The sequence below is a fragment of the Physcomitrium patens genome, chromosome 8 (assembly GCF_059467195.1).
Source record: "Physcomitrium patens ecotype Gransden chromosome 8, ASM5946719v1, whole genome shotgun sequence".
NCBI classification, from domain to species: domain Eukaryota; kingdom Viridiplantae; phylum Streptophyta; class Bryopsida; order Funariales; family Funariaceae; genus Physcomitrium; species Physcomitrium patens.
In genome coordinates this window covers 7,279,574-7,306,095 of record NC_143417.1, presented here as the reverse complement: position 1 = coordinate 7,306,095, position 26,522 = coordinate 7,279,574, and the positions used below count along the sequence as shown (strand labels likewise).

The 26,522-nt window shown below is 40.8% G+C and overlaps 4 protein-coding genes across 16 annotated transcripts; 1 reads left to right on the top strand and 3 right to left on the bottom strand.

Moving 5' to 3' along the window:
* The first annotated feature begins 1,196 nt into the window (after nt 1-1,196).
* LOC112285575 (uncharacterized) lies at nt 1,197-7,478 on the top strand. Of its 7 annotated transcripts, none has more exons than XM_024526499.3 (15): nt 1,197-1,376; nt 2,033-2,102; nt 2,530-2,591; nt 2,863-2,927; nt 3,053-3,089; nt 3,229-3,316; nt 3,766-3,830; nt 3,952-4,029; nt 4,485-4,535; nt 4,650-4,703; nt 4,908-5,069; nt 5,207-5,408; nt 5,573-6,004; nt 6,349-6,771; nt 6,928-7,478. In XM_024526499.3, exons 1-15 carry the CDS (start codon nt 1,338-1,340, stop codon nt 7,449-7,451), a joined length of 2,352 nt encoding a protein of 783 aa, XP_024382267.1. In that variant the 5' UTR covers nt 1,197-1,337; the 3' UTR covers nt 7,452-7,478. The 7 variants fall into 7 exon arrangements, with proteins under 7 accessions (XP_024382267.1, XP_024382266.1, XP_024382268.1 ...); XM_024526498.3 differs by having other exon boundaries at nt 3,937-4,029; XM_024526500.3 differs by lacking the exon at nt 1,197-1,376 and adding an exon at nt 1,397-1,481 and having other exon boundaries at nt 3,937-4,029.
* Nucleotides 7,479-8,460: 982 nt separating this feature from the next.
* LOC112285576 (F-box/kelch-repeat protein At5g15710) lies at nt 8,461-10,879 on the bottom strand. The gene has a single exon (XM_024526507.3). It carries the CDS (start codon nt 10,071-10,073, stop codon nt 8,781-8,783), a length of 1,293 nt encoding a protein of 430 aa, XP_024382275.1. The 5' UTR covers nt 10,074-10,879; the 3' UTR covers nt 8,461-8,780.
* A 130-nt stretch (nt 10,880-11,009) lies between these two features.
* LOC112285578 (uncharacterized) lies at nt 11,010-13,690 on the bottom strand. 4 transcript variants are annotated; one of them, XM_073535607.2, is made up of 4 exons: nt 12,602-13,690; nt 12,149-12,426; nt 11,871-11,953; nt 11,010-11,745 (listed from the first exon to the last, which is right to left on the bottom strand). In XM_073535607.2, the coding sequence occupies exons 1-4, from the start codon at nt 12,803-12,805 to the stop codon at nt 11,546-11,548; spliced, it is 765 nt and encodes a 254-aa protein (XP_073391708.1). In that variant the 5' UTR covers nt 12,806-13,690; the 3' UTR covers nt 11,010-11,545. The 4 variants fall into 4 exon arrangements, with proteins under 4 accessions (XP_073391708.1, XP_073391709.1, XP_090108548.1 ...); XM_073535608.2 differs by having other exon boundaries at nt 11,010-11,736; XM_073535610.2 differs by having other exon boundaries at nt 11,693-11,745; nt 12,088-12,426.
* Nucleotides 13,691-13,831: 141 nt separating this feature from the next.
* On the bottom strand, nt 13,832-16,218 carry LOC112285577 (phosphatidylcholine:diacylglycerol cholinephosphotransferase 1). 4 transcript variants are annotated; one of them, XM_024526510.3, is made up of 4 exons: nt 15,356-16,167; nt 14,842-14,979; nt 14,529-14,645; nt 13,832-14,422 (listed from the first exon to the last, which is right to left on the bottom strand). In XM_024526510.3, the coding sequence occupies exons 1-4, from the start codon at nt 15,629-15,631 to the stop codon at nt 14,330-14,332; spliced, it is 624 nt and encodes a 207-aa protein (XP_024382278.1). In that variant the 5' UTR covers nt 15,632-16,167; the 3' UTR covers nt 13,832-14,329. The 4 variants fall into 4 exon arrangements, with proteins under 4 accessions (XP_024382278.1, XP_024382276.1, XP_024382277.1 ...); XM_024526508.3 differs by having other exon boundaries at nt 13,832-14,645; nt 15,356-16,218; XM_024526509.3 differs by having other exon boundaries at nt 13,832-14,645; nt 15,144-16,167.
* Between the last annotated feature and the right edge of the window lie 10,304 nt (nt 16,219-26,522).

Below are 26,522 nucleotides of genomic sequence, written 5' to 3'. Positions count from 1 at the left end.
CTTAAGTGAATTAGACCTCAATTTTGCAATCTAGTAAAGATTTTTTAAGAATTGTTATTAGAAATGGTGATAGTGGACCATATATGGTACCATCATCACTTTAAAAATTTACAATGATCTTAAAATGTATTTTAGAATTTGATTATGTATATGTTGACATTGTAGAAAATTCATTCATTGCAATACATTGCGAAGCTTTTGGAGCTATCACGTCTTTTTCCACCAACCAAGTCTAGTTCAAGTGCAATTATTCACCTTAATGAAATAAAATAATACAAATTGAGCTTCTAAGTAGATTACATCATTTTATCAAATCCGGTGGCATTGAATCTATTATATTAACAATTGATTATCAATTAAAATCTAAAAGAATTTATATTATTTTTCTTTTTGTATATACAAGTTTGTATAAATTATTATGATTAGTTTATCTCAATGTAATTTTAGAGAGTCTAATGCTAAATAATAATTAAAATCCTTAATATTTTGGTTTGTTGATCCACATGAGAGTTAAGATGGCAAACAACAAATTACTCACTTGAACTTAATGTAGTAAATTGAATTTGTATGGCCTAATGTAGGATTCATTTCCAATTCCCTTGTGGAGTTGTTGGTATGCTACATTTGCGTAGTACAATATATTTGTGTGAGATAATAACAAAAGTAAAGTAAGAGAACAGCAAGAGACTTTTTATGATGGTGAAAATGTTTTATTTATTAAGAAATATAGTGTAAAAAAAATTTAAGTTTTAAAAGCTTCAAGCAAATTTTAAGGTTTTTTTTATGTCTTGTTCATCACCATTGTTAAAAAAAACATTTATATAATACAATAGAAACCCAAATGTACCAAGTATACTATTTATTATCATTTAACAGAATTCAGAGGTATTGAAAGACAAATTTAAGTTGCATGTCATATATCGTTGATAAATATGTGTGGTTAATGACGAAAGATGATTAAAATGGAATTGCTCTAAGATCAAGAATAGAATGGGGGAAGGTATGGAGTGTGGAAGTTGGGAGATTCGAACGAGAGGAGCATCATCTGGAGTGTGATACCCAGAGAGAGCTTCATTTCGTGACAGGGAGCGGCATGACAGAGGCCGCGGATGGACGCTGACTAGCGCCGTTCAGTGACGCAGCCGCTGCAGCCTGCGCGCGTGCCTTGTGTAGTGTTGAGCTGTGCTGGGCTGTGCTGGTATTGCATCGCGGGCTCGGACAAGGCGTTACTGACATACACCAAAGCTCGTGCGCCGGGATCAGCGACGAGCCATCCGCTCTGAAGCAGAAGCCGTTACTGACATTTCTTCCCCTTCTTCTCGCGATCCTGCCCCTCGATGTCCTCTCCCGATGCTGCTCCTGTCGCTCCTTCCGAGGTTTGTCTCGTCCCCTTTCCTTTCCCTGGAGCATCATAAGTCCTGTCACTCTTGATTTCGTCTCATGGTTTTGAACAGGTGATGCCGTGTATGATGTCTTCCGAGGTTTGTCTCGTCCCCTTTCCTTTCCCTGGAGCATCATAAGTCCTGTCACTCTTGATTTCGTCTCATGGTTTTGAACAGGTGATGCCGTGTATGATGTCTTTCATTCTCTTTTGATTTTGATGCTTCGGAGGCTGGTGCACCCTGCAAGTGGATCTGAGGCCCAGCGTCCAAGGAGACTGTGTTATTTTCGAAGGGTTTAAAGGAATTTGTCTTGTTTTTCTTGGATCAATGAGTTTAGGGCGTGATATAATGAAGACGTGTACGTGGCTTTCAGTTCATTATGATAGATTTTCTTGCCAAATGGATAATTGTATAATCACAAAGTCTTGTCGAGGAGGGACTATGGATGTGATTTACATTGGTTGATGATGACACGAAATAGGGTAGTGACGGTAAGGATGGTATCAATTGGTTTCAAAAGAGTTTTTTTCTTCTGATCTTGCTCTTATAGGAAGAAAATTGCGCGTTTCATGTTAAATAGTTTTGCTGAAACAAGACCGTGTGAGAAGGGGTCTACTTTTCTTATCTTTTCAAAATTGCATTCAACGCAGGAATCATGCTGCTCTCAAGATATCACAGCCACAGAAAGTGACCTTGTAACTACAGGAAAGAGTTTGAAAGGTAGGTCCTCCTCAACAAATGATCTAGAGGATGGCCCTAATTAGTTACTTCAGCCGCGGATGGAACGAGAATTAAACCTACTCAAAAAGGACTTAACAGGATTCACTGTAGTTTTGTCTAGAGTGGATTAAATTCTGAAAAGTCCGACGCTAAAAAGAGGTTTGAGTTTATTTAAGATCTCTTAATGTTTTTGGTGCAGTCAACCACTCATTTGTGCTTGAAAGTGGATAACATTGGTAGCTGCACTATTCAGGATGTTTAATATCTTTTTGCTGTGAGTGTGTTAACCGAATATGATTAACAGCATCACAGAACCGTCAAAAGTTGCATTGTCTGAATTCCGACTTGAATATGATTTATGTTTCTTTATAATGAATTCGTAACAAGGAAAAAGACATTGAAGGATCATGGACTTGTAATGACACAGGCGTTAAGAGGGATATCTCGGGCATGGACGACGCTGAAGATGATGCTAGTCCCATCAAGAAGGTGTGACGATATTTCGAAACTGAATCCACAGTTTGTGGGAGATTCTTAGAAGAGGACTCATATTTAATTTTCGTCTTATAGAAAAGCACCTCATGGACATGAACGTTGATGTTATCAGTGTTTTGTTGTATGTGATCAGTGACAAACTTGTGCAAACATGGTTCTTATTTCAGGGGCCATCAGGGCCAAACCTCATGGACCACTTGTCTGTAGCCTGAAGCTGAGCAATTTTTTGCTTATCATATTTATCTTATCCTTTGCGTCTTTCCAGATGAAGGCCAGTCCTGGCCTCCGCAGTATTCATGCCACCACTACAATAATGAATCCACAAGCCAGGTATTCGAAGTGCGACTGTTCTTCTGACAGAGTACTGTATATTGAATCATTTTGAGGATGTGTCTGGATTCTCTTCTTGTCCGAATTTGATAAATCAAGCTTATGGCTTGTTGGTGGGATTTCAGGTCTGAAGAATGTGATAGCACCATCGCTTCTTTGAAGGTACCAGTCAAAGCACTTGTTTCCCTAATAAATCTGTGTCTTCTCAAAGCACCATTAAACATCAAGTACTCCATCAGGGTGGATTTTTTTATTATCTTTGCACTTTCCATTTTGATACATATTTCATTTCCCATTGCAGTCGTCCCTTCGTAATGCAAACGAGGAGTTGGAAAGGTGGAAACAGGCCTTCATCGATAACTCCATTCTCCCCTCTGGAACTACTCCAGGTTTGCACGCTGTGGGTTTGAATTAGGTTTCTCAAAGAACTTGAGTACGTCATCTCATAGAACGCTGACTTTCCTATTCCCCGTATGCCTTACTCTTATTGGGATGCCGTGGTAAAGTGACCTCGCCGAACTGCACCCTTAGGGTGATCCTAATTCACCAACCGCCGATTTTTCTTTTGCCAATTGGACAGAAAACTTACATCAGTTCGTGTCTTAAACGAAAAGCTTAATTCATGAGCAAAATATAGTGTTCCGACATGTGAAACGATTCACCTATTGACTTTCCTTGGCACATCTGGTTTTGCTCGTCTTCGTCACCCACTGCTCAGAAGTTGAATAAGCATTTGATCCTTTAGATGCTACTTCGTTGCAACATTTTGATCTTGATGTCGGAAATGTTCTTTTTAATGCTGTGACCTTTTGGCTTATGTTCACAATTCTGTCTTCAGATCCTGCAGCAGTTGTACAGGTGATACAGAAGCTTCAGGCTTCCGAAGTTCAGTTGCAAGAGCAGGTGAGCTAAAATACTTTAGGTTATATTCATCATTATTTTTAAACGAAAGTTTTAATTGCATTCTTCACCGTTTCACCCAATCATTTTGGTGATTTCAACATGGAAGGTCTTGATCCTGCAGCTACTGACTGCAAGGAGGAGGGAGGGCGCTTTACTCGTGAAGCTCGGCAACACAGAGCACGAGATTTTGGGTCTGAAGGTGCACACGAATTTTGTCTTCATTAGAACTCCAGCCTTTCGTTTACAAGAAATATGAGATCTCTTTGTTTGTGGGATCTGGTGGAAGTCCTGACGAGTTCTACTAAAATTCGTCTCTTAAGAATAATCTATAAGGTGCGAACTCACCAAGTTGTACGATGCATCACTTATCGTGCACACTGCTCTTGTGTGATTTATCACTTCCAGGTGCCCGAATTTTATTGTTGAATTGTCGTGGGTCCCAATCGTAGTTCTGTCCTGATCTCTCACATATGCCTGAATTCTGGCATGTCTTTGCGACAAATTTCTCTTTTATAATTTCCTTAGAATATATGCATGATTTAGCTTTGAATACACTCTCTAATTGCAACCTCACTTTTGCTCAATTCGTGACTCCTGATACATCAAAGCTACACTTTCTGCCCCTAAGGTGGGACTTGCACTCTGCGTTTGCAGAGTACTGTGCGCAGCTTGAAGCGACAGTCCAAGTGGCCACTGTCTTCTGTGGTCAGTATCGTTATTTTCATTCATGGTCAGAATCAACAATTCCCTTTTTTTTGCTTTATGCACTCGGTTTAGAGTGTTCGTTCCCGGTTGACAACTACTTGCATCTTCTTTCAGGCTAGGTCGTTGCTACCAAAGCCGGCGAATTTTGACGAAGTCTCGCGATTAAAGGTAATAAATGGCCTCGTCGTTTTTTTTTTTTTTTTTTTTTTTCATTTCATATCCATCTTCTCTGTCGATCCTTTTATCTATTTTTTGCACCAGGGGCCTAGTTCGGTTTCTTAGTGATGACTTTTGTTGCCTTATCACTTATTTTTATGAGTTTTTTGTGAAGCTCATTGGGTAGCTTTACGAGTACTCACATGCATCCAACAGAAAGAACTTAAACCTGCAGAAAAGATCACAATGGAGGTTCCAGACATTACAGCCTCTATTTATATTAGACCACAGAACATGCGTTCCAACGTTCTGAATGCAGAGTTTCCCGCTGACTTAACCGAGAACTCAGGTGCTGCCTGCGAAGTTTTAGAAGACAAGGTTAGTGTTAATTCTTCTGGCATGTGTTCCTGGACAGGATAACTCTGGTAAGGGACCATAAATTTGATTGAATTTGCGAATATGCGAGTAGTAAGCAAGAAATGTTGTTCATTTTTCGATGCGTGTGTTGGTAACAGGAAGATGATGGATTGCAATTGATGTATGTCCCATTTCCGAGTACCAAGAAGAAGCTGGGAAGTTCAAGGAAGTACTTGATTGCTAAAGAAGAGGCTGAAGGGGAGGAAGCTAAGAAGAATTGGATGGACAGTGAAGTTGAGACTTTAATCTCACTGCGTTGGGAGCTGGAACCTGACTTCTTGAAAAATGCTTACAAACAAGGTGCTAAGTTCGTAGTATATTGAGTATTCAAAATTCTCCTAGTTTGAAGAGCCTCTACATCTCTGGAACTACGTAATTAAGATGTGTGCATCTCTTTAGACATTGAATTAGCTGTGTGCTCATGTCCTTCCTTGTTGATGTGTATGGTCATTTATGCATTTCAGGGGTAGATATGTGGTCTCAGCTGCAAGCTCGAATGTCTTCAGCTATTCCAGGGTTCACAAGATCAGGTCTTGCTTGTCAACGGAAGTTTAATTCACTGATCAAACAACACAAGAAAGATGTACTCGACGTAAAAGAAGGGAAACATCACACTTGGGATCGTCATGCACGTAAGTTTTATGACAGTTTAGATCGGTGCTGGCATACGAACGGGACAGTTATGAAGCATGTTACTGCAAATTCCATGCACGTAAACCATTCTGATAGTGATACTGCACTTACCAACGGAAACAAAGAGGAAAACTTAAGAATGAGTGTCAAAGAAGACGAAGGGGAAGAAGCGAAAAAGAATTGGTTAGATAGTGAGGCGGAGACTATGGTTTCACTACGTTGGGAGATGGAGCCTGAATTTGTGGGGAATGCTTACAAAACAGGTGTGTTTTGTAGAGTATTTGGAAAGTCGATGGCTGTTTGTTCCGTGTCTAATGTCGGAGTTTGAAAATGTTAGTTTGTGGTGGAAAGTTGTCTGTATTTTTTTCTGCTGCTGCAGTACCTTTGAATATTCATTGATTTTTGTGATTCTGATAAAATCCATTTCTGGCAAGGAATTTATAAGATAAACCGGTAAGCAGTTTCTCATAACATTTGGTACCTTGTCCTTGCTAATGCCATAGTTAGAGAAGGAATTAAATCTTAAGTCGAGAGGATTTGATCATACTAACTTGGTAAATAAACTCGAGTCTTACGTAGTGATTTTGTACTCGGGTACGTATTGCAGGTGAGGACATGTGGTCTAAGTTGCAGATGCGTATGGTGTCGTTGATTCCTGGGTTCCAACGGTCAGGCCTTGCTTGCCAACGAAAATTCAATGCACTGATTAAACAACACAAGAAGGACATCCTTGAACTGAAAGAGTCGGGAAGAGAACGTTACAATTACAGATTTTATGATATCCTGGATCGCTGGTGGCACACTAATGGAACGGTAATGAAGCATGTCACTGCAAGTCCAAATGATTCTGAGTCACTCGGAAACCCCGAACATTTGACTGAATATTTGGATGATGCGAGCAATAAACTTTTGAGGGAAGGAGATGAAGGAGAGGAAGGTAAGAAGAATTGGGCCGACAGTGAGGTCGAAACTTTAATTGGATTACGGAAAGAGATGGACTCGGAGTTTGTGAAGAACTGGAAAAAACAAGGTATGTGTTCTCAGACCTTAGTGAATGCGTGATGCTCGTTTCGAAGATAAAATTTGAAGTTATAGAACAAAATTGCGTTTTTGACATTATCACAAACAGTGAATATTATCTCCAAGTGGAAATATTGTTCTTCAAGTTCCATGGTGTCTACTGCAGGAGGGAATATGTGGTCAAAGTTGCGTTCTCGTATGCTATCACTATATCCAGGGTTTACAAGGTCACCTCTTGCTTGTAAGCGAAAGTTTAATACCCTTGTTAGACACCACAAGAAATACATGCATATTTTGGCTGCTTCAGGGGAGGAGCCCCTTAATTTCAAACACCACGATCTCTTGGTTCAATGGTTGCACAATAACAGGACATCTTTGAGGTGTAGTACGGCAACGGCCAGTGCAAGTGCAAGTGCTAGCGACTCTGACCTGAATCAGCTCACTACTGGCGATCCCACAGTTGCAAGCGAATCGCAACGGGATGTATGTAAACCTAACAAAGCTGAAAGTTCCATCATCCCTTATGTAGTGGGGATCCAGTACGGCATCAACGTACCTGGCTCATTGTCGAATGTGATCGAACCTAGTAGTGATGTTAATGAGAAGGATAAACCAAGTATGCTATTAGCGAAGTTGGACGGGGAAATAGACCCTTTTATGGACAGCTTGAAGCCTACTGTCTCAATATAAAAACCATTTATTTTTTCATTTAGTTAATTACGTGTGCATCAGGTATGGCTTACATAGGTTCACTTCGGAATTGAAGTTTGATACTCTAACATGCTTACCATCCATGGAAATGTTCGCTTTTTACTGTCAGTGGTTTGTTTTCATGCTCTTGCAGGCGAAAAGTACACTCTTATCGGTCTCGTTTAAACTTCTGCTATTCTCGTTTCCATTTGAGATACGTCAGTATTCCTCCCATTCCTTCATTGGATTCCTTGGATTCTTGACTTGTGCAATTTACATGTCAAGGCAAGCTAAACTTTTTTGAATGTGCTCGCTACCCGACTAAATAGTACTTGGATTCAATTTTTTGTCTAAATTGAATTATACCTTCACAAGTTTTGGTGCTACTTTTGAGAAGGCTTCGGGGCAGACTGATGGCAAGTCAAGTGCCCCACAAAGCAGGAGCAGAAGGCATTGCGCGTTTCTGTACAAATTGACTAGCTGTCTTGAGGATGGCTATCTTCATATAAAAAACGACCTCATAAGGTTCCCTCTTTGGTGACTGGAAAACCTTAGAATTCAGTTGTAGTAGGCAATTGTATTTTCGGTCCTGAGATTAGGTCTTCGAAACCCTGAAAATGCAACAGTTCCTACTGAACTGTAAATTACGCGAAGTTTCTGCAGAATGGAATGCTTCGGAAACGATATAAACAAATTCGGGAGAACTAAGGCAACACTATCAACCCTGTTGACTATCTAACTAAATACTGCTCACTCAGAGTCGAAACAGGTATTACCGACTGTTACGAGAAGCGGCACATAAATTGATCCATTGAAAGACATCAATCTCGCCAGCGCATTGCAACGGGCGCTCCCAATCTCTTTTATCTTCAGAACCACAAAATGCACGTGACAAGACACAACTCTGCTCCAAAGATCATGGTTGAGCGCAGTCTAGAAAGCCTTGAATACCCACCCCTACTCATGCATGATTCACAGAACTCCTTGTTGCATGTAGCAATAAGTGCTATTTCCCGTAAACCCCAGGGTTTATTCCTCAGATCCAGTAACAGGAGACAGCACACACAAGCACCTGCAAACCTCAAAATCTGTAGACAATTATAAATAAACTATACCCTGCTGGAACATCTCATCACTAAGTCTAAATAACTCCATCATTAACTTCACTTCCATGTGGTTTGGAGAAGACAGTTTGATTTGACAAGCCAAAAAAACCCGCTTACTTCAAGGGGTTGGATGCCTAAAACCTAAAATTTCTACAACGGGCAGATCGAAACTGTCAATATATAAAAATCATTGACGAAAAGAAAATGTAAAATTGTACAAACATCATGCACTCAGCATGTCTAGCCTAGGCTCAAAGGATACAACGTGATCAAAAAACCGCTCTCTCCGGCGTGGCAACCAATGCCAAGCTTTCCAAGACAAATCATAAACCAGTCCGCGGAAATCATTGTTGCCAATGAAGCACACCAGGTTGCCAATAGCCTGGCATTTGAAGTAGGACGACACCCAAAACTCCCGCCGGAGCTCCTCGATGATCTCTGGTGGTACAGCCGCAATCTGAATCCATTCGACATTGCTTCCGGACTGCACGAGCTCCCAAAGATGGATAGCGTAAGCTTGATTATGTCCAGGGAAGGTCCTTTCGGCGAGAAAGAGCCTCCCCGGTTTGACTTCGAAGAGCGAGGGGCTGGCGAAGGATAATCCTGCGGTGATAGGGAGCTTACACTTCTCCTTCCAAACACCTTGTTTTAGATCGTAGGAGACCAAACATAACCTGAAAGGTCCGTTCTTGTGGGCTGAGATGACATGGAAGCAGCCGTTGCAGTAGACTAATGGATCGGAGTAGCACCCGTACCATTCGATTAGGGATGTTTGCATTCTCTTCCAAGACTCCAGAGTAGAGTCGTACACCTCCGTGGTTTGGAGGCAATCTTCGGTTTGACCTACGACGACGATTATGAACTCTTTGGTAGAATTGTCTACCACGAGGCCTACACACATGGTGTTCTTGATAATCATGCCGGGGAGCTCTCTGGAGAGGTTTGTTAGAGGGTTCCAGACTACGAGCGTCTGCGTTTCTTCGACGGAAGCGATGCAGAGGAGGCCCTGAGAGGAGGCCAGAGAGACATTGCCCTGTTTGGGGAAGAAGGGGCGGAGGACGGGGAGGTTATACCACTGCTTAACATTGGAATCGTATGCGGCCATGGACATCCATGGGGCAGTGTCTTGACGATGGAACATGAGCAGCCAGTGCTCTTGGGTGGAGAGGGCGGTCCACGAGCTAAGAAACGAGGGGGACAGAGTGAGAGATTGGAAGCGTTTACAGACGGTCCGCATCCGGAAAATGTGAACTATGGGGAGGCTGGCCAAGAGACTGTCTTGAAGTTCTTGAGGGAGTACACCCCAGATTCTGTCTTCCATGACTGAACTAGGTGGGCAATTCTCTTCGTCATCGGAAATTCGATCTAGTTCTTCAGCCAAATCTTGGCCGACATGCTTCAAGGGACTACTCTTATCCTGTTGCATCGTGGCCACCTCCGACATCCTCTCCCCTGCCTCTTCCTCTCCTGCCCTAATTATCACTCCGGATTCCCACGATTCACAAATCCATGTCATCAGAACTTCACAATCTCACCCCTCACACAATCTCTATCATCCAGTAACTAGATCTCGAGCCTTGAGTGACACCTGCCTCAATTACCTTGAAAGCCCCACACCTCCCCTGTATCCCGAAATCGCCATAGCCATACTTGATAAAGCCCTTAACATCAATCCTCCATCTCAAACTGCAAAGATTGCGGTCCCTTCAATCCAATTCACAGGCTCACCCTACGCCAATTACACAAACCCACCAAAACCCACTCTCCAAAAAAGAGAAGAAACAACGGAGAAAAACATCACCGCCACAGTGTTACAGGAGAAGATGGTAAACAATCGCGCAGAGGCAACTTCGTCTCAGACAGAGACGGGGAAATAAGAAAAAAATGGAGGGCAGTTGGAAAACTTAATGGGTAGAGAAAGGACCAATGAGTAAGAAGATTGAAATTGGTTGCCAGAGAGAGGTGTACATCAAAGATACGTAGCAAGCAAACGAGAGAGCTTGAGATGACGACGACGAGGACGATATATCGCTGATGAAAGGACACTGACGTACGTGTGCTTCTGCATTCCATCCCTACCTTTCCTTCCTGTTTTATCGTAAGTCCCTAGCAAAATTAATGAAAACTTGTACAAACGGCGAATTCCGGGAGTGGCCGTAGCCAAATTTCTGCAAAACCACATTAATTTAGATCTAACTACAATGACATTGTTAGACTGACATCAACTGTGAAAGTGTCCCTCAGGGTGCGAAATATACCACTTGTACTTTAGCGTAATGTGTGCTCCGTGACTCTACTTCCATCAAAAAAGACGACTGGAAATGCAGTGAGAGATTTCATGGGTTGAAACGTTTTTCTGTAAAGCACATGAATGGAATGAGGATGGATGACAACAATTAGTAACATGTGTTTCAGCAATCTGGGTGACTTTCTGTGATAAAAAAATTAGTGATGCCACGAAAGAAGAGAATCCACCTTCAGGCAAATACCTGAATGTGCCAGAGAATTGAAAGATGAGTAAGCTGTTCTGCATTTGAGAATTTTCTAGAAACTCAAGTTGCTTATTCGAAAGCATGCCCTAGAAAAACCATAGTCAGAGTTTGCCAATCCACTGCCTCAAACCAAATCTCCTGAATATCCTAGTGACGTTGGTGTGGAGTGGTGTTATCACCAGGCAAGTCAAACAGTCGTAGTTAGCGTTTCGGTCGACGTCCAACACACCATATATGAAGATCGTGCCTCTTTTCATTCTGCTGGAGTTTGTACATTTAGTGTCTGACTTGCAACTCTGTCCAGCATGATGTGTGCACTGATTTGGAAAACAACTGCAAAATATCAGTCAGTAGCTTCTCATTGGCATCCGATGAGACTGCAAAACAAAGGACATTTGAAGGACTCGTGCCCGCCTGCTGCTGGGCTCCGATCCAGCATGATGGATCCACAGAATAATTCTCCAAGACGTTGACAAGAATTTCCAGATTAAGTTCTTCAGATCCTCCGAAGAGTCGTTGCAGTGGCAGAAAAAATCCGAAGTGCTGAAACAACTGGAGGTATAAATTTCAGCATCATCATCTCCGCAAGGATGTCGAGGAGCGGTCCTGGTAAGGACTGCTCAATCTGACTGAATTGATCATATCGTTTGCTGTCATTCTGAAGGGGCAGCATGGCATCCCTCGCATCTGTAGCCACTGGCTTTATTGTACTGGTTAAATCTTTTTCTTCAAAGAAGTTTTGGAGGGAGGATTCTGTTCACAAACTAATACATTATCGAAAATTGGCAGCGCATTGAAGGGAGCTGTGACAAAGTTGTTACCTTCAGAATTACTCACTCCATGATTTTGGAGAATAGGGGGAGACATGCAATTCACGACAGGTGATCGTAAACTCTGCGATGCTCTGCATAAATAATCAAGGCATCATCTAGCATTTCTGGAAGATTCTGCTCAATGGATGATCAATCACATAATTAGATTTGTGAATAACAAGTTGAGAATGCGGAATGCGCAGTTCCCATGGATTCAGCTGTCAACCTCGGGATTGGGAAAAGAGAAGTTAGCGGACTCGTAGTTTGTAAAAAAGGCGTATTGATACACTAAATGAGGAATGGAAGGTTGGAATGCTTGACGCTTCACATTCAGCATGTGCTTTAACATCTCTGCATTCTCAGGGATAGTACTCAAAATGATTTTTCCGCCTTCTTTGAGAAGCAACAGAGCTGCCTCGGAGTATTTGGCCCACACCTCTCTTGTAACGAAGGGGGGATCAATTACCACACAGTCAAACTGATGGTGCATCGTTCGATCTACTTCACTTGGTTGATTGTAGTTCCAGTAGACAAAGTTAGAGTGCTTTTCCCATTGCGAATCCACCTGCAGGCTCATCCAGTGTGCAGCTTCACTCTAGTTAATCACAAAAACAAGGCAAAAACTATCATACAAATTTATGAAAAAACAGAGTAATACTCACAACAATATTCTTACACGATGACGATCTGATCCAAAGACAAATCATCAATAAGGAAATGAGGAAATGAGGGAATGGTACATCAAAAAAGAAGCTGCGATTTTTGATGTCAGAATTCTCGAGGGAAAACCACACACTGGGAGTCGATAAAAAAGCAACCTTTGTTGCATGTTCCTGGACTTCCTTCTTTAATGAAGCTATTGTATTTGCGGAATACCAATACTGGTTGAGGTCCCATTTTTCTTTTGTTGTAGCAACGAATCTGTTTTTGCAACGGGTATCCATGGCTCGAGTTAACTAAGTAGCACGTTCAAAGCGCAGATGGAGACATAGTTTTGTGCAGCAAGCAGGAGTCGCAGTAACGTTTGCGATGAAGCTTGGGTCAAGGTTTATTGAGCAATGCGCTATGGATTTGGCACGTGTGCTTGGAGAAGTTCTTGAGTCATGGCGGTGTGCTTGTGGGATGATTTCACTTTGTCAATGCATCCACAGCCGCACTTACTGCAGCATCGAGATGTTCTGAGGAATCAGTTAAATCTTTGAATGCACCCCGCACAAATTGCAACCGAAAATAAGCGAATTAATTTCGATACTTTTCTGAACTGATATCCTCTAACGAAAAGGTAACCGTTCGAATGGCTCAAGCGAGTTTAAACGTGCATCCCCCTATTCTAGGGTTGGGAGCATTGACCCCTACGGATGAAAGTAGGCGAGAGACGCTGCAAGTCCTCTTCATTCTATTTGAGGAGAAATGTACCACAGAATTGATTCCCAGCTTGCGAAAAATTAGTCCGGTGGGCGTTTCAAAATGTTTACACATGGACAAGAATGTTAGCAGAATTTCGTCATCCACCGTCGCATCGAACATTTGTGGACTGACACCAAGGAAACAGAGCCGGCTGCGACTTTTTCGTAACGATCTTGAGATTTTGAGAAAGAAGAACAATCCGAAATGTGTTAAATGCACACTTTGCCGAACCATTACCATCCACATAATCAGAGTTCTGATAATCATTTCGAAACTGATAATGATAAGGAAAAATAATTTCTACAAAAACATGTCGCCATATCCCAAAGCATCGCTCTCAAGACGCAGAACGAAATGCACCAGAGCAGGACATTGAACCCCAGGGCTACTTCAGATCACATAGTGGTTCATTGTGGCGTCCACCGTTTTGGAAGACCATCAGATGAGGTGGACCTTAGCCCCAACAACAGTAGCACGACCATGAAATCCGTGCAACACGTAAGATCCTACTGACAAAATATTGCAAGCACGTCATTTTTCTTGATATACTTGCAGTGGTGAAATATGTTTCAACTGATGAGAAACCAGGAATAGTTGAATTAAAAGAGTTCAATGGCAAAAAGAGAGTCTGAGATATCAAACATGACTGATGCCTGTCTAATCGATTAGGGCAAAATCAGATAAGCTGAACCAGGTCCCTAAGATGAAAGGCGAGGACACCATCATGGACTCCAAGGACCATAATCATAGACTCGGGTCTCACTACAGACCAGCACATCTTTTTCCAGAATATCTGAATCGGGGTCGAACAGGGGCAACCAGAGACCTGAAAAGAACAGCTTTAGCAGCGCATGACTTCCAACAAATGTTTCCCATCACTAGAGAACAAGGCTGTGTCAAGAACACGGCTGGGTCTTGATGCCAAGCTCATCCAGGCGATCCATTTTCAATGGAAATCAATCTCCTTGTTAAAGAAGCTTAGCTTGAGGTTAGTTAGAATTCGTAACACAGCACCCAGATACATCGAAGCGCTCATAAACTGCTGGTTGCCTCCTAGAGATTCAAATCAATATAATCAGAAACCCCTGCGACACTGGAAGACTGGGTCTTGATCCTCTCTTCGCACAAGCCAGCCAAGTGGTAACAAGCCCACCCTGCAAAAGCTCCACTAACAAGGTCAATAGTGTAATGACCCCGTGTGGCTAGCAGTCGCATCGTCTGCAGTACATTCAACATATCCATCACTAGAGCTCCCCGTACCCGATTCACACATCGTAAATCCAAGGTAGCAATAATGGAGGCTCCCACATGCCCCGAGAAGAATAGAAAAAAAGAAACATGTCCAACTGGAAAGTCTACCCCAGATCCCAGAAACTCCTGTCATCACAACAATTTCGAACATACGTGAGAATTACTTGTGAGCCTAGGGACCAAATGGGACGTGTAATGAAAGTACTTTAAATATGTGCAGAGGAGAGGCAGATTTCCCAAGTGTGAAGTATTGAAATGCTACAAGTACAACAAAGCTGACCATAGCAAAGCAGAACAAGGGTGCCGGACTAGTTAAACAAACCTGGGGAACAGGGAGTTGGGTGGAGTAGCCAAGGATGCCGCGGCTACTGAACATGAACGCCGACGCAAGAACGGGACGGAATCGGCCCTCGACTACCCACGCCCACGCGATGTACACTATTTGGAATACCACCAGAGCCTGCATATGTTCATTACCAACGCAACAGCCTCCCTCAAAACAGACACATGATCCTCTCGGAAACTTAACACGATTGCCTGTCTAAATCAAACGCCATTCAGAAAGAAATGTAGTCAGATGGTCACACCCTGTTTGTGCAATACATTCCACGAAATCTTCTATACCTGGCAAACTCCACTGGCGTTATACCAAGACAAAGATATACTCTTGGCTAGGAGAATTTGACCGAATTGATTCGTCTGTTCACACATTGCGTTTCTGTAAGGTTTTAAGATCATGCCTTGACAACGATGGCCTGACCCTAAAACAGTACAGAACTCACAATTTATCATGAACGCAAGTAGTCTAGGAATAAGGGCCAACGACGTGAACTCACCGTATTCGCGGCAGCAAGGACATGATTCAAGGTGGGTCTCAGTTCTAAGATGTTGTGAATCCTCTTAGTAATCACAAAACCAGCATCATAGGGTTCACCCCTAGGCTCTATCATACTAATGTTGTACTCAAGCGGTATCACCAATGCAAAATTGATAAACAAAAACATGAGCCATGGATGCGCTCGAACGATGTGCCATGCCTCCGCTGGTCTCCACCTTAGAAATACAGGTGAGATTCTCTTATTGCCTTTGGACCATTTCTTGGATGTGTCCATCACACCCTCTATCTGTTAATGCGTCGAGATCCGAGATGCGGGCCTCGAAATTCTTCCTCCCAGCACCTTCAGTGTAACTCAAAATCACAAATTCCTTGACATTGATCTCCCGAAGATACAAATCCTACGGTTCATGAAGATACTGATGATACCAACTAAGCACCACGAATTCCACGTAAATCCAAGCATTCAGAGCATGAGACAGCGTGGATGAATAGAAAAATACGAAGAAGTTAAACATGGTCAGTGCTCAGACAAGAGAACATTACGACTAAAAAATACTTTTAACGTCCTTACTCTGTGGCCCAAACTACAATCCACACCCAGTGCCCATGATATCGTCCGTCGGAAAGCAGATTAGGAGGTTCACAAATAAACAAGTAAAAAGTTGGGTTTTCGCGCAAGCATTGTGCGATCGAATCATGAGCCACCGCAAAACAAACAGCTTGGGCGCTGGCTAACACTTGCCACAGGGCCGGCAAGGGAAGAGGCTGTCTGTATAAAACGTCCAAAGAAAAACCGCATTCGAGCAGGAATCCAACCTGAATACACAACAAACCCGAACTTGAATAACGAGAATCAGAAGATGCTGTGAAACAGAAAAGGTCACCATCCCGCAAGCAGCAATTTCTAATGTTAGACATGGCATGGCGATAAAGCACGGTCATGAAAAGAATCATGAATTGGGTTAATGAAGGTGCTGTGAACGAACAAGTCCGTCCACAGTCGGAAGTAAGTGGCATGCTCAAAGTAATATTAATATATTCTCATGACTTTCCCTGGCAATATTGTGGCGGTTTTTCAGGACAGTCCTAGTTTGAATCCATGTCGAGGCTTCGCTTCCTCATGAGGAATCTTCGTTGCAGAAACCCTTAGATAGTGAGCTGACCACCAGTATAATTGTGAACAGTAGAGATAGTTTCGAAGAACACACAAACATAAGCCTCAGGAATTTGGTAGTTATGAGAATCTGCTGGCAAACATCTGGATCTGGAAAAGATTAACATATTGAGTGCATGCACTTTTTTTGACATTCAGATTGTACAATTCATGCGAGGAATGACTCCGCAACAAGGAGGAGATAGTCTTAGTGAAGAATATTCCTCCATTAGGATGGACAATTATTGTAAAAATTGTAAGAAATCATTTCTGCTACTACATGAAAGGTATATGTACATGCAAAAGTGAAGCCTTCTTCATTCTTGTCAATACATTTTTTTTTCTTATTTGTATCATAAGAGTTTCTAGTCTTCTTGTCTTTTGCAAGAGCTATTCTAATTTTAACATTATATTATTTTTGAATGAATATCTTCTCTTTTTTAATAATACAAGAATGTATTGTTTTTTTGATTTTTTTATTCATATCCTTGCCAGCTTGATAAGAGTGTTAATTTACTATTCTCATTTTATTTTAGAAGTAAATAAATTATTCTACTTCTCTTTTTGTGCTTTAAAAGTTACAGACTATCCATATTTAAATAAATATTTTTAACATTGATTTTTTTTTTAAAATAGACTATTTCTTTTGAATAAATTTTTATTTGATATTAGAACTTATAGATTACCTTTTTTTAATTATCTATATAGATTATAGACTTGTCAAAGTTGTTTGTTGCAAAATTTTTAAAAAAGTAATTATAAATGCTATATTTGATAGAAGAAAGAATAGATTTATAACTATTATAAATCTTTATAAACTTATTAATAATTTAAGGATGGAAATTTTATATATTATTGTGGTTGCTCATTTTACTTATTCCAGAAGAAACCTCCCAGAATAAATCCGTATAGGGGGATTCAAACACGGGGAATGACTAGTTGCTTAAGCGTTCACGTTAGGGTCACACAATCAATTACCTCTTGAATGTATCGTCTCTATTTCTAATATCTAAACACACAAGGAAACTATAATCTCCTCCTTCACCTTATCGGTCTCTTCCTTACAGCAATTCATTCATGCCAATAACTGCTATTTCCACCAATATATTCACCCTCATAATCTTCGATTGTAATACTGTGCCCTCACAGCTTTCAGTACACAATTACCCTCGTTCCAATCACTGGAATTTTTCACAGAGAACTGCCATTCATATTACAGTATTTCATACAAACACAGACTCATTCTCTCTGCTGAACTATAAATAGATTTCAGCATTCAATCTTTTTTCTTCTCAAATAATACCAATTATATTTTTATTCTATAATTCACTTCACAATATTCAGAAACTCTCAATCCTCTTATTGAAAGAAAATAACAAACAAAAGAAAAGAGATAGCACCAAGCTTATCCCGGCTCACACTACTACAGTGATCGCACTTTAATTAACTTCTATAACTCCTATATATTTTTTCTTGATTCTCCAGATTCTAATCGTAATTCTATAATTAACCACTTTTAATAATTAAATCACTCATCCATCTTCTTGAATTTTCTATTATATGGACTATTAATATATTTTATCAATATCTTTCAAAATGAATTAATATCTATTCTATATAGCCCCATTCCTATCTATGCAGCATCTTTGCCAACACTCAATTGATACCTATCCAAAAACTACTAATGAAACTCTACAAAAATTGTAATCCCTCTGGTCTATCTAATTAATCAATTGCCACAGTATCTGTTATTGGTTCCATCTATTTCGATTCCAACTGCAAATCTTCGTCCTCCTCCAATCCTTTCATTGGCTCTTGCCTCAACTGAGCTGAAAGGTCTTCATTGTACTCACCTAGTTCACGGACTTGAGCTTTCAATTTTAAGATCTGGACATCCCAAAGTTCTAATTGTTGCTGTTGTTGACTCATCTATTCTGGAATATCTTCAATCGATACTTGTGACCGGCTCCTCACTGTTAACTCTTAACTCAAACTACTACTCTCAAAAATACAAGAAAGACAAGAAAATGGCACTCCAGCCAATCCAAAACAACAATATAGAATGACTTTAACTGGTGTCCCACTCCTATTCTTTTAGTACCTAGTGATAATGACAACATGTTACCCATACTGTCTGTGAAAGGTAATGGGAAGTAATCTTTCTTCGTCGCCGCATATAACTTTCGAAAATCTTAACATATCCTGATTTTTTCCATTCTTCTTCAGTACCATCACGATTGGCGACACCCATGCACTATGCGGAACAAGATAAATAAAATCCATGTCGAGAAGTTTATCCAATTCCTCTTTCACTAAAAGAGAATATTTTGAATAAAGCCAGTGTTGTCTTTGATGAACTGGCGTAACACCCTCCTCTAGAATAATCTGGTGCTCACACACGTTAACAGGAATCCCTTTCAAATCGACATATGACCACGCTGTCATGTTGTAACACGAGTATACAATGAAAATAAAAAAGAAAGGGGAATTTTATTAATATTCAGTTACCTCGAATATTGGGAGCATCGACCAACTCCAGTACAAATACTGAGTGGTCAGGTTCAGTGACTCCGTTACAGTCAGCCGGAGCATACTGAAATGCCCCATTCAATTCCAATAACGGGAGTCAGCAGGAAGAGAAGGACCAATTCACACGACGGGTTCGAGGAGCCAATTGGATCCAATTTCGATAATCCAATCCGGGTCCTCTTACCCAATATGAGACCTGTATTGGTGGGGCAACTCAATGCAGTCTAGTTACGGGAAATCCAGGTCTTACTATGGGTCTTAGCCAATCTGACGCGAGGACCAATTTGACCTAATTACGGGAACATCCAGGTTACTACGGGCATCTTTCCCAATATAGGACTTGAATTGGTCGAGCGACTCAATGTGGTCCCGATTACGGGGTTTGATTCTGTTTCAGGCTGTCCTGTTCTCTGTGCCGTCTCAGGGAACGTTGTTTTCGGTAAATGGATTTCTTAAAGGCAAAAACGGAGGAGAAAGCTTGACGGCGAGAGCCAATTTCGGATCCAAGCTTGAGGTGGGAGCCAATTTCGGATCTAAGACGGAAGATTGAAGAAATTCAGAGGATAAAGTTAGGTGGGATATAATTTTGGGGGTGGGTTTTTTTTTTTTGAGGGAAATCGAGGGGGGAGCTAGTTTTCAAGCTTCTGCAAGGTTACCAGTTCGGTTTTCATTGGAGGTTTTTTGAAGATCAGGGGAATTAGAGAGAGGAGCTTCATGCTTCGGGTCGGGGAAGGAAAGACATAGAATTTGGATTTTTCTTCTTCATAGAGTTTTGGGGAAGACTGAGGCAATCGCTGCTGAAGTGGGTATTTAAATGAAGTGGGTTTGAATACTCTTGACTGTTTTGTGAAATCGAGTTACGTCTGTGATTGAAGGATTAAAAGGGTGTCTATAGGATTGAGTATGCGGAGTGAATGAAATTTATTGGGTTAATCTAACAAGACAGTCAGTGGATACAAGATCGTAAGTACAAAGCAGTATTGAAGGTTAACAGTTTGGGTTGTACGGGGTTCTCTGTAACGTCTAGAGACCTACCGGCTGGGGCAAAAAGGACTTCGACAAGCAGTCGAAGAGCACCCGTATAGATTTACGGTACATTGTTGCAGTCGTTTATATTCCAGCAGTCAAAAATTGATAGACTGCTTGACTATCGGCAAATCTCCATACTACCTTCTACAGCCAGACGCCCGGCGCGTTCTCGAGCAGGAAAACACGTAATACGACATAAGTGGTGAACCCGACGTGAAAGCTTGAGGTAGAAGGTATTGGATTTCGGTTGTTTTTATCTTTATTTTTATGGAAAACGAAAATAAAAATTTTGAAGGATTTTTGGGAGAAGTTTCTGGTGGGGAGTCTTCTAAAGGACAAGGTATGCACATGGATCCGTCTATTGCTAGTTTGTTTCAAGCCTTCTCATTGTCAATGCAGCAACAGCAAAGCAATGATCGAAAGGAAGCTTTGGCAACCAAAGCATTGCAAGCAGTGGTCAATAAAATTGATCAATTTGATGGGAGGAATATTTCAAGGTATTTAAGATGTTATGTTCGTGAAATGGAATTAAATCAGGTTTCTAAGAAGAAAATGGTTGCACTATTTGGACTTGCCATGATACCGGAGATAAGGGACCACATTACATCGATTACGGATCATTGTGGGAATTCATGGGAGGATTTTTCACATGCATTGAAAGACGAATATTTCTTGGAAGATGCTGATCGCGTTACTAAGAAGCTGTTTCTGGGATGGATTGAACGGCCCAATAAGAATTTGCAAGCAACAGAGCTACTAAGGGAATTTGAGAGGCAGTACTCTCAATTATCGAAGGTAGAAAAATTGACATTGGAGCCGAATAAAGTTGATCTATTTCTTCAAGCTGCTGATGGAGAATTGCAAGAGAAATTAGAACCCCTTCTTGAAGACAAAGAAGAAGATGAAGGATTGACAACGAAGTGGAAGAACGTTGAAGATGCAGTGGGGTTGCTTACAAAAAAAGAAAGGAGGAAGGATAGGAGTAATATTCCGAAAACAGTACAAGCATCCAAAGCTCCAGTACATACAACACCACCGACAATGCCTACAGTTCAACCTTCGACATCCTTGTCAAAGAAAGCAGATATGGGGATGGAAGAAATTATATGAGGAATGCAAGATCTTCAAATCAAATTGGCAAGACTTGAAGAGAATACTTCTATAAATAATTCGAAGAATGTTTCAAAACAAGGATATGTACAAAGATGCATTTGGTGTGATGATGCTTCACACACTAGAAAAGATTGCAATGAATTTAATAATATGATACGGCAGGGAATTATTTGCTGGAAAGATGGGAAGATAGCATTGAAAGATAGGGAGGATCTTCTTCAAACCAATTTTGGCAAGGGAGGAATGAGAGCATTGGTTCAAGATTACTTAAAAGAGCATGAAACAGTAGTACGAGAAAGTGCAAGTTACGGTGCTAGAGTAGATGATGAAATTGGTGGAAGTACGGAAACTAGTGAGTTTTGGGCTTCTGCCGTTTCTACAATGCAAGAAGGGAAATTACCTCGAGAAGCGTTATTGAGAACTGCAGCTACAATACGAGGAAGAACAGGTTGGGAGGATCTTGTTGAGTCTCTTTCAGGTCATGCATATATTGCTAAGAGCCAACATGAAGCTTTGATGGAAGAAAAAAGACGAGGAAATTTTGATGATACTAGAGAAGGAAATTCTTTTAAGAGGCAAACTCGAGGAGACAAGGCTCGGGAGGCAGCTTCACAAGAATTGCCTGTAAAGGATACCTCAGCATCATTGGGAGAAAAAACAACGGAGACAAAAGATAAGGGCAAATCAATTGCTTATAAGCTACTTTCTGACATTGAAGTGGCAACAAATTTGAAAAGGGTGTTGGAAGAACGTATATTAAACGCTAAGGTGGAATTCACATTGAAAGAAGTCTTGGAAATTGCAAAGAAGGAGTTTCATGATGTTATCATTGACAGCATTAAGCGAAAGAGGCAATTAATGAGCGAAACTGGAATGAGTCATGCTATTGATGCAAGAATATGTAGAGATGAAGAAGAGGTTGATATTGGTTACAAGCAACCAACAAATGAAAAGAATGGGTATAATCAGCGAGTACGTTTCGAAGATTCTAGTGACATGAAAATGGAAACTTTGAGCCATTATACTCGAAAGCATTGGGCAAGGGCAACTACTGAGGTATTGGTGAAGGTAGGAGATATAGAAGAACCAATAGTTGCTTTGGTGGACCATGGTTCTGAAATAAATCTCATGTCTAAAGATCTTTATAAGAAGCAAAAATGGCCAATTGATATGGAACATGGATGGGCAATACGAGCAGCTAATAACACACGAGGCGAATTATATGGAGCTTGTCCAGATGTCAAAATTCGGATTGGGGATGTTGCGACGGAGCAACATTTCTTCGTTCAAGATACAACGTCTTATCCGTTGATTTTAGGACAACCTTATATCACGGCAACACGGATGGAAACAAAGGTACTTGACGATGGTTCTGCTTATGTAAGGGTACGGAGCGAAGATGGGAGGAAAGCTGTACAATTTCTAACAGTACCTCCTAACCATGAACGGAATCGAGATAGGTTGAGGGAGAAACCATTGCCAAAGATTGTTGAAGGATTTAAGGATTTTGGGGAGGTACCACTGTAAAGCGAGATTATGGAGGTACAAAAGAGGAGGTACTCTCGCGAGATGAAGGTGCCTTTGATGCGAGTTTTATTGATATATTGGAGAATGGAAATATTATGTATAAGAAAGTTGAAGATTTTAAAAGAAAAGAAAGAAAAAGATTATATGATATTGAAGGACAGTTATGCAAGATAGGTACATTGCAAGATGATGAGAGGATTTTGGGTGTTTATGAAGAAAATGGACTGGAAGATTCATTGGAATTGATTACATCTATTGGGTTAGGGGATAATGATAAGATTGTTGAGATTCATTCGAGAGAGGTTTATACCATGCTTGAATCTTTTCAAGCACCAGAAGTCACAGTAGAGACGAGATATAAAACAGCAGATAAGAAGGTAAAGCCTGTTGCCGGACCATTATCAGAGGATTCTAAAGAACAAATGGGAGAAGCATCAAAAGAAGCAAGTTTAAGAGATCCAATGAGTATTGGACATCAATTTACTGAAGAGACTTTTGAAGAATTGAAGATTGGTTCTGATGGTTCTTTATTGCCGGAGGAAATTACTTGCTTCAAAAAGATGTTGGCTAAACAAGGTAGATCGTTTGCTTTCGAATCTCATGAAATTGGGTGTGTGGATCCAAATATTATAACACCTATGGTTATCTTCACTGTACCGCATGTACCTTGGAATCTAAGACCGATTCCAGTACCGAGGGCACATTTACCAAAATTGGTCGAACTATTGAAAGAAAAGATAAAGATGAAAATATTAGAACCTTCATTTGCGCCGTATTCTAGTCGATGGTTTACGGTACCTAAGAAGAATGGGTCACTGCGATTTATTCAAGATATGCAGCCGGTGAATGCTTTAACTGTCAGGAATGCAGGAATTGGACCTATTGTGGATGAATTTGCTGAGGCGTTTGCTGGAAGGGCGATCTATTCAATAGGTGATTTGTATTCAGGTTATGATCAATTTCAACTTGCCGAAGGAAGTAGAGATATGACAACGATGAGAACACCGCTTGGATTGGTTAGAATGTGCACTCTTCCTCAAGGCGCGACCAACTCAGTTGCGCATATGATGAATGGGATGAATAAGGTATTGAGAGATTTTATTCCGGAAAAGACTATGCCTTTTCTGGATGATGTTCCTATAAAAGGGTGCAGAGAAGGAGACAAGGATGAAACTTTAGATATGAGGGGATGTCGCAGATATGTTGTTGATCATATACAAGATTGTGAAAAGATTTTAACTCGGCTTGGAGAAGTTCATCTTACATTATCGGGTATGAAGTCCGTATTTGGAGTGCGAGAGGTTGTAATTGTTGGACATTTATGCGGATCTTATGGAAGAAAACCAGATCCGACTAAAGTTGATGCAATTGGAAGGATGAAAGAGGATTGTGGTTCTTTAACAGAGGTTCGCAGGTTTTTGGGTGCATGTGTATTTTATCGAATCTGGATCCCTCATTTTGCTCACATAGCGGATCCATTATATGAACTGTTACGCAAGGGTTACCGATTTGAATGGAAAGAAAGGCTTATTCAGGCAATGCAAAGATTGAAGAAATTATTGATGTCACCTCCAATATTGAGGAAGGTTGATTATAAGTGCAATAGACCTGTGATTCTTACTGTGGACGCTAGTCCAATTGCCATTAGATGGGCTATGGGTCAAGATGATTCAAATGGGAGTAGATTTGCAGTTCGATTTGGGGCTAAAGTTTTAAGTATTCGTCAGCGTGCATATTCGCAAGTCAAAAGAGAACTTTGGGGAGTCGTTTCGGCTATGAAAGCTGTAAAGGACTATTTGATTGGGGCAGTAGTAGTAATTGAAACAGATTGCTTGCCATTGCTTAGAATGATTATTAACTGTTCAACGCCAGATATTGCGATGTTGAGATAGATTGCTTATATTAAGTCGCTAAATCTAGAATTTAAGTTTATTACTGGGAAAGACAATTTAGTAGCAGACATGCTATCTTGAGCAAGATACGAGAGGGAGGACAAAATGGTTGAAGGCATTGATGATGTCGGATTGAAATTCTATTCAATATCAAATCTCAACATAAAAGACAAGCTATTTCTTGAAGAATCTTATGAAGGAGAATTATTGGATATTGGTCATTACTTGAATACCTTGACTAAGCAGGGGAATTGGTCTACCGAAAAATTCAAACAAATAAGAAAAAAAGCATATGGATTTTTACTTCGAGATGGATTCTTATGGAAGAGACCGAAGAAAGGAATTGGGATGCCACAGCGAGTGATAGGCAAAAAAGAAGAAAGACTAAAATTATTAAAGGAGTTTCATGATAGTTTATGGGCAGGGCATAGAGGAATCTGAGCTACTTTTGCTAAACTCAAGGAATGATATTGGTAGAAAAATATGTATCGAAATGTGCTCTCATTTGTAGAGTCATGTGAAATCTGTCAATCGTATTCTAATATCCGACATCAAGATGGTCTTCATCCTACGTATCCTCTGGCTATTCATTTTAAATGGGTTGTTGATTTGGTTATTATGCCGGTTGGGTTATGGCAGATGAGATATTTGGTTTTAGCTCATGAAGATTTATCAAATCAAGTAGAAGGAAGAACATTGAGGACAAAATCTACAGAGGGGATTTGTAGGTTTTTGCTTGAAGATGTCATTTGCCGCTACGGATGCGTGGGAAAAATCACTGCAGATCGTGGAGAATTAAATGCACAAGAAGCTCGTAAGTTCTTTGAAAAGTGTGGAGTTAAACTATCACTGACTACTGCTTATAATCCGGAAGGGAATGCGAAAAGCGAACGCGGTCACCCGCCGATTGTGAAAGCATTGGTTAAAGCTTGTAATGGGAAGGTTAAAGAGTGGCCACGGCTTTTGTCATTTGCATTATGGGCTGATCGAACAACACATAGTTCGGTGACAGGATATATGCCAGTAGAACTTATGACAAGTCAAAAACCAATTATGCCGATTGAAGAAAAGGTACTTACTTGGAATATGCTACCATGGGAAGATGGATTGACAAGAGAAGAACTTCTGGCTATTAGGATTCGACAATTGGTCCAAAGAACGGAAGATGTCCAGATAGCATTGGAAAGGTTAAAAAGAGCAAGGTTACAAAACAAGGCACGATTCGATAAGCAACATCGATTGAGACCAAAAGCAATCGAGGAAGGTGACTGGGTACTTGTTTATGACAATAGTCTGGATAATCAACATAGTACTTTGCGGAAATTTTCAAAACGTTGGTTTGGACCATATGTTGTAACAACTGTTCATGATAATGCGACTTACTCATTACGGGAGTTAGATGGTACAAAATTGAAAATACCAATTGGAGGGAAGAGAGTAAAAATATTTAAACGAAGACACGCGGAGATGAATATGGAAGACCTTAATGAAGGTACTGAGATTCCGCAGCAAGAAGATGAAAGTGATATGGATAATGAAGGTGACGAAGACGAACTGGACAAAGACGTAGGGGATATATTCTGAATCAAACAGCAATTGGGTAAATTGGTGCATACCGGAGGATGCACAGGTTCAGAGGGGGTGGATGTCGTGTTGTAACACGAGTATACAGTGAAAATATAAAGAAAGGGGACTTTTATTAATGTTCAGTTACCTCGAATATTGGGAGCATCGACCAACTCCAGTACAAATACTGAGTGGTCAGGTTCAGTGACTCCGTTATAGTCAGCCGGAGCATACTGAAATGCCCCGTTCGATTTCAATAACGGGAGTCAGCAGGAAGAGAAGGACCAATTCACACGATGGGTTCGAGGAGCCAATTGGATCCAATTTCGATAATCCAATCCGGGTCCTCTTACCCA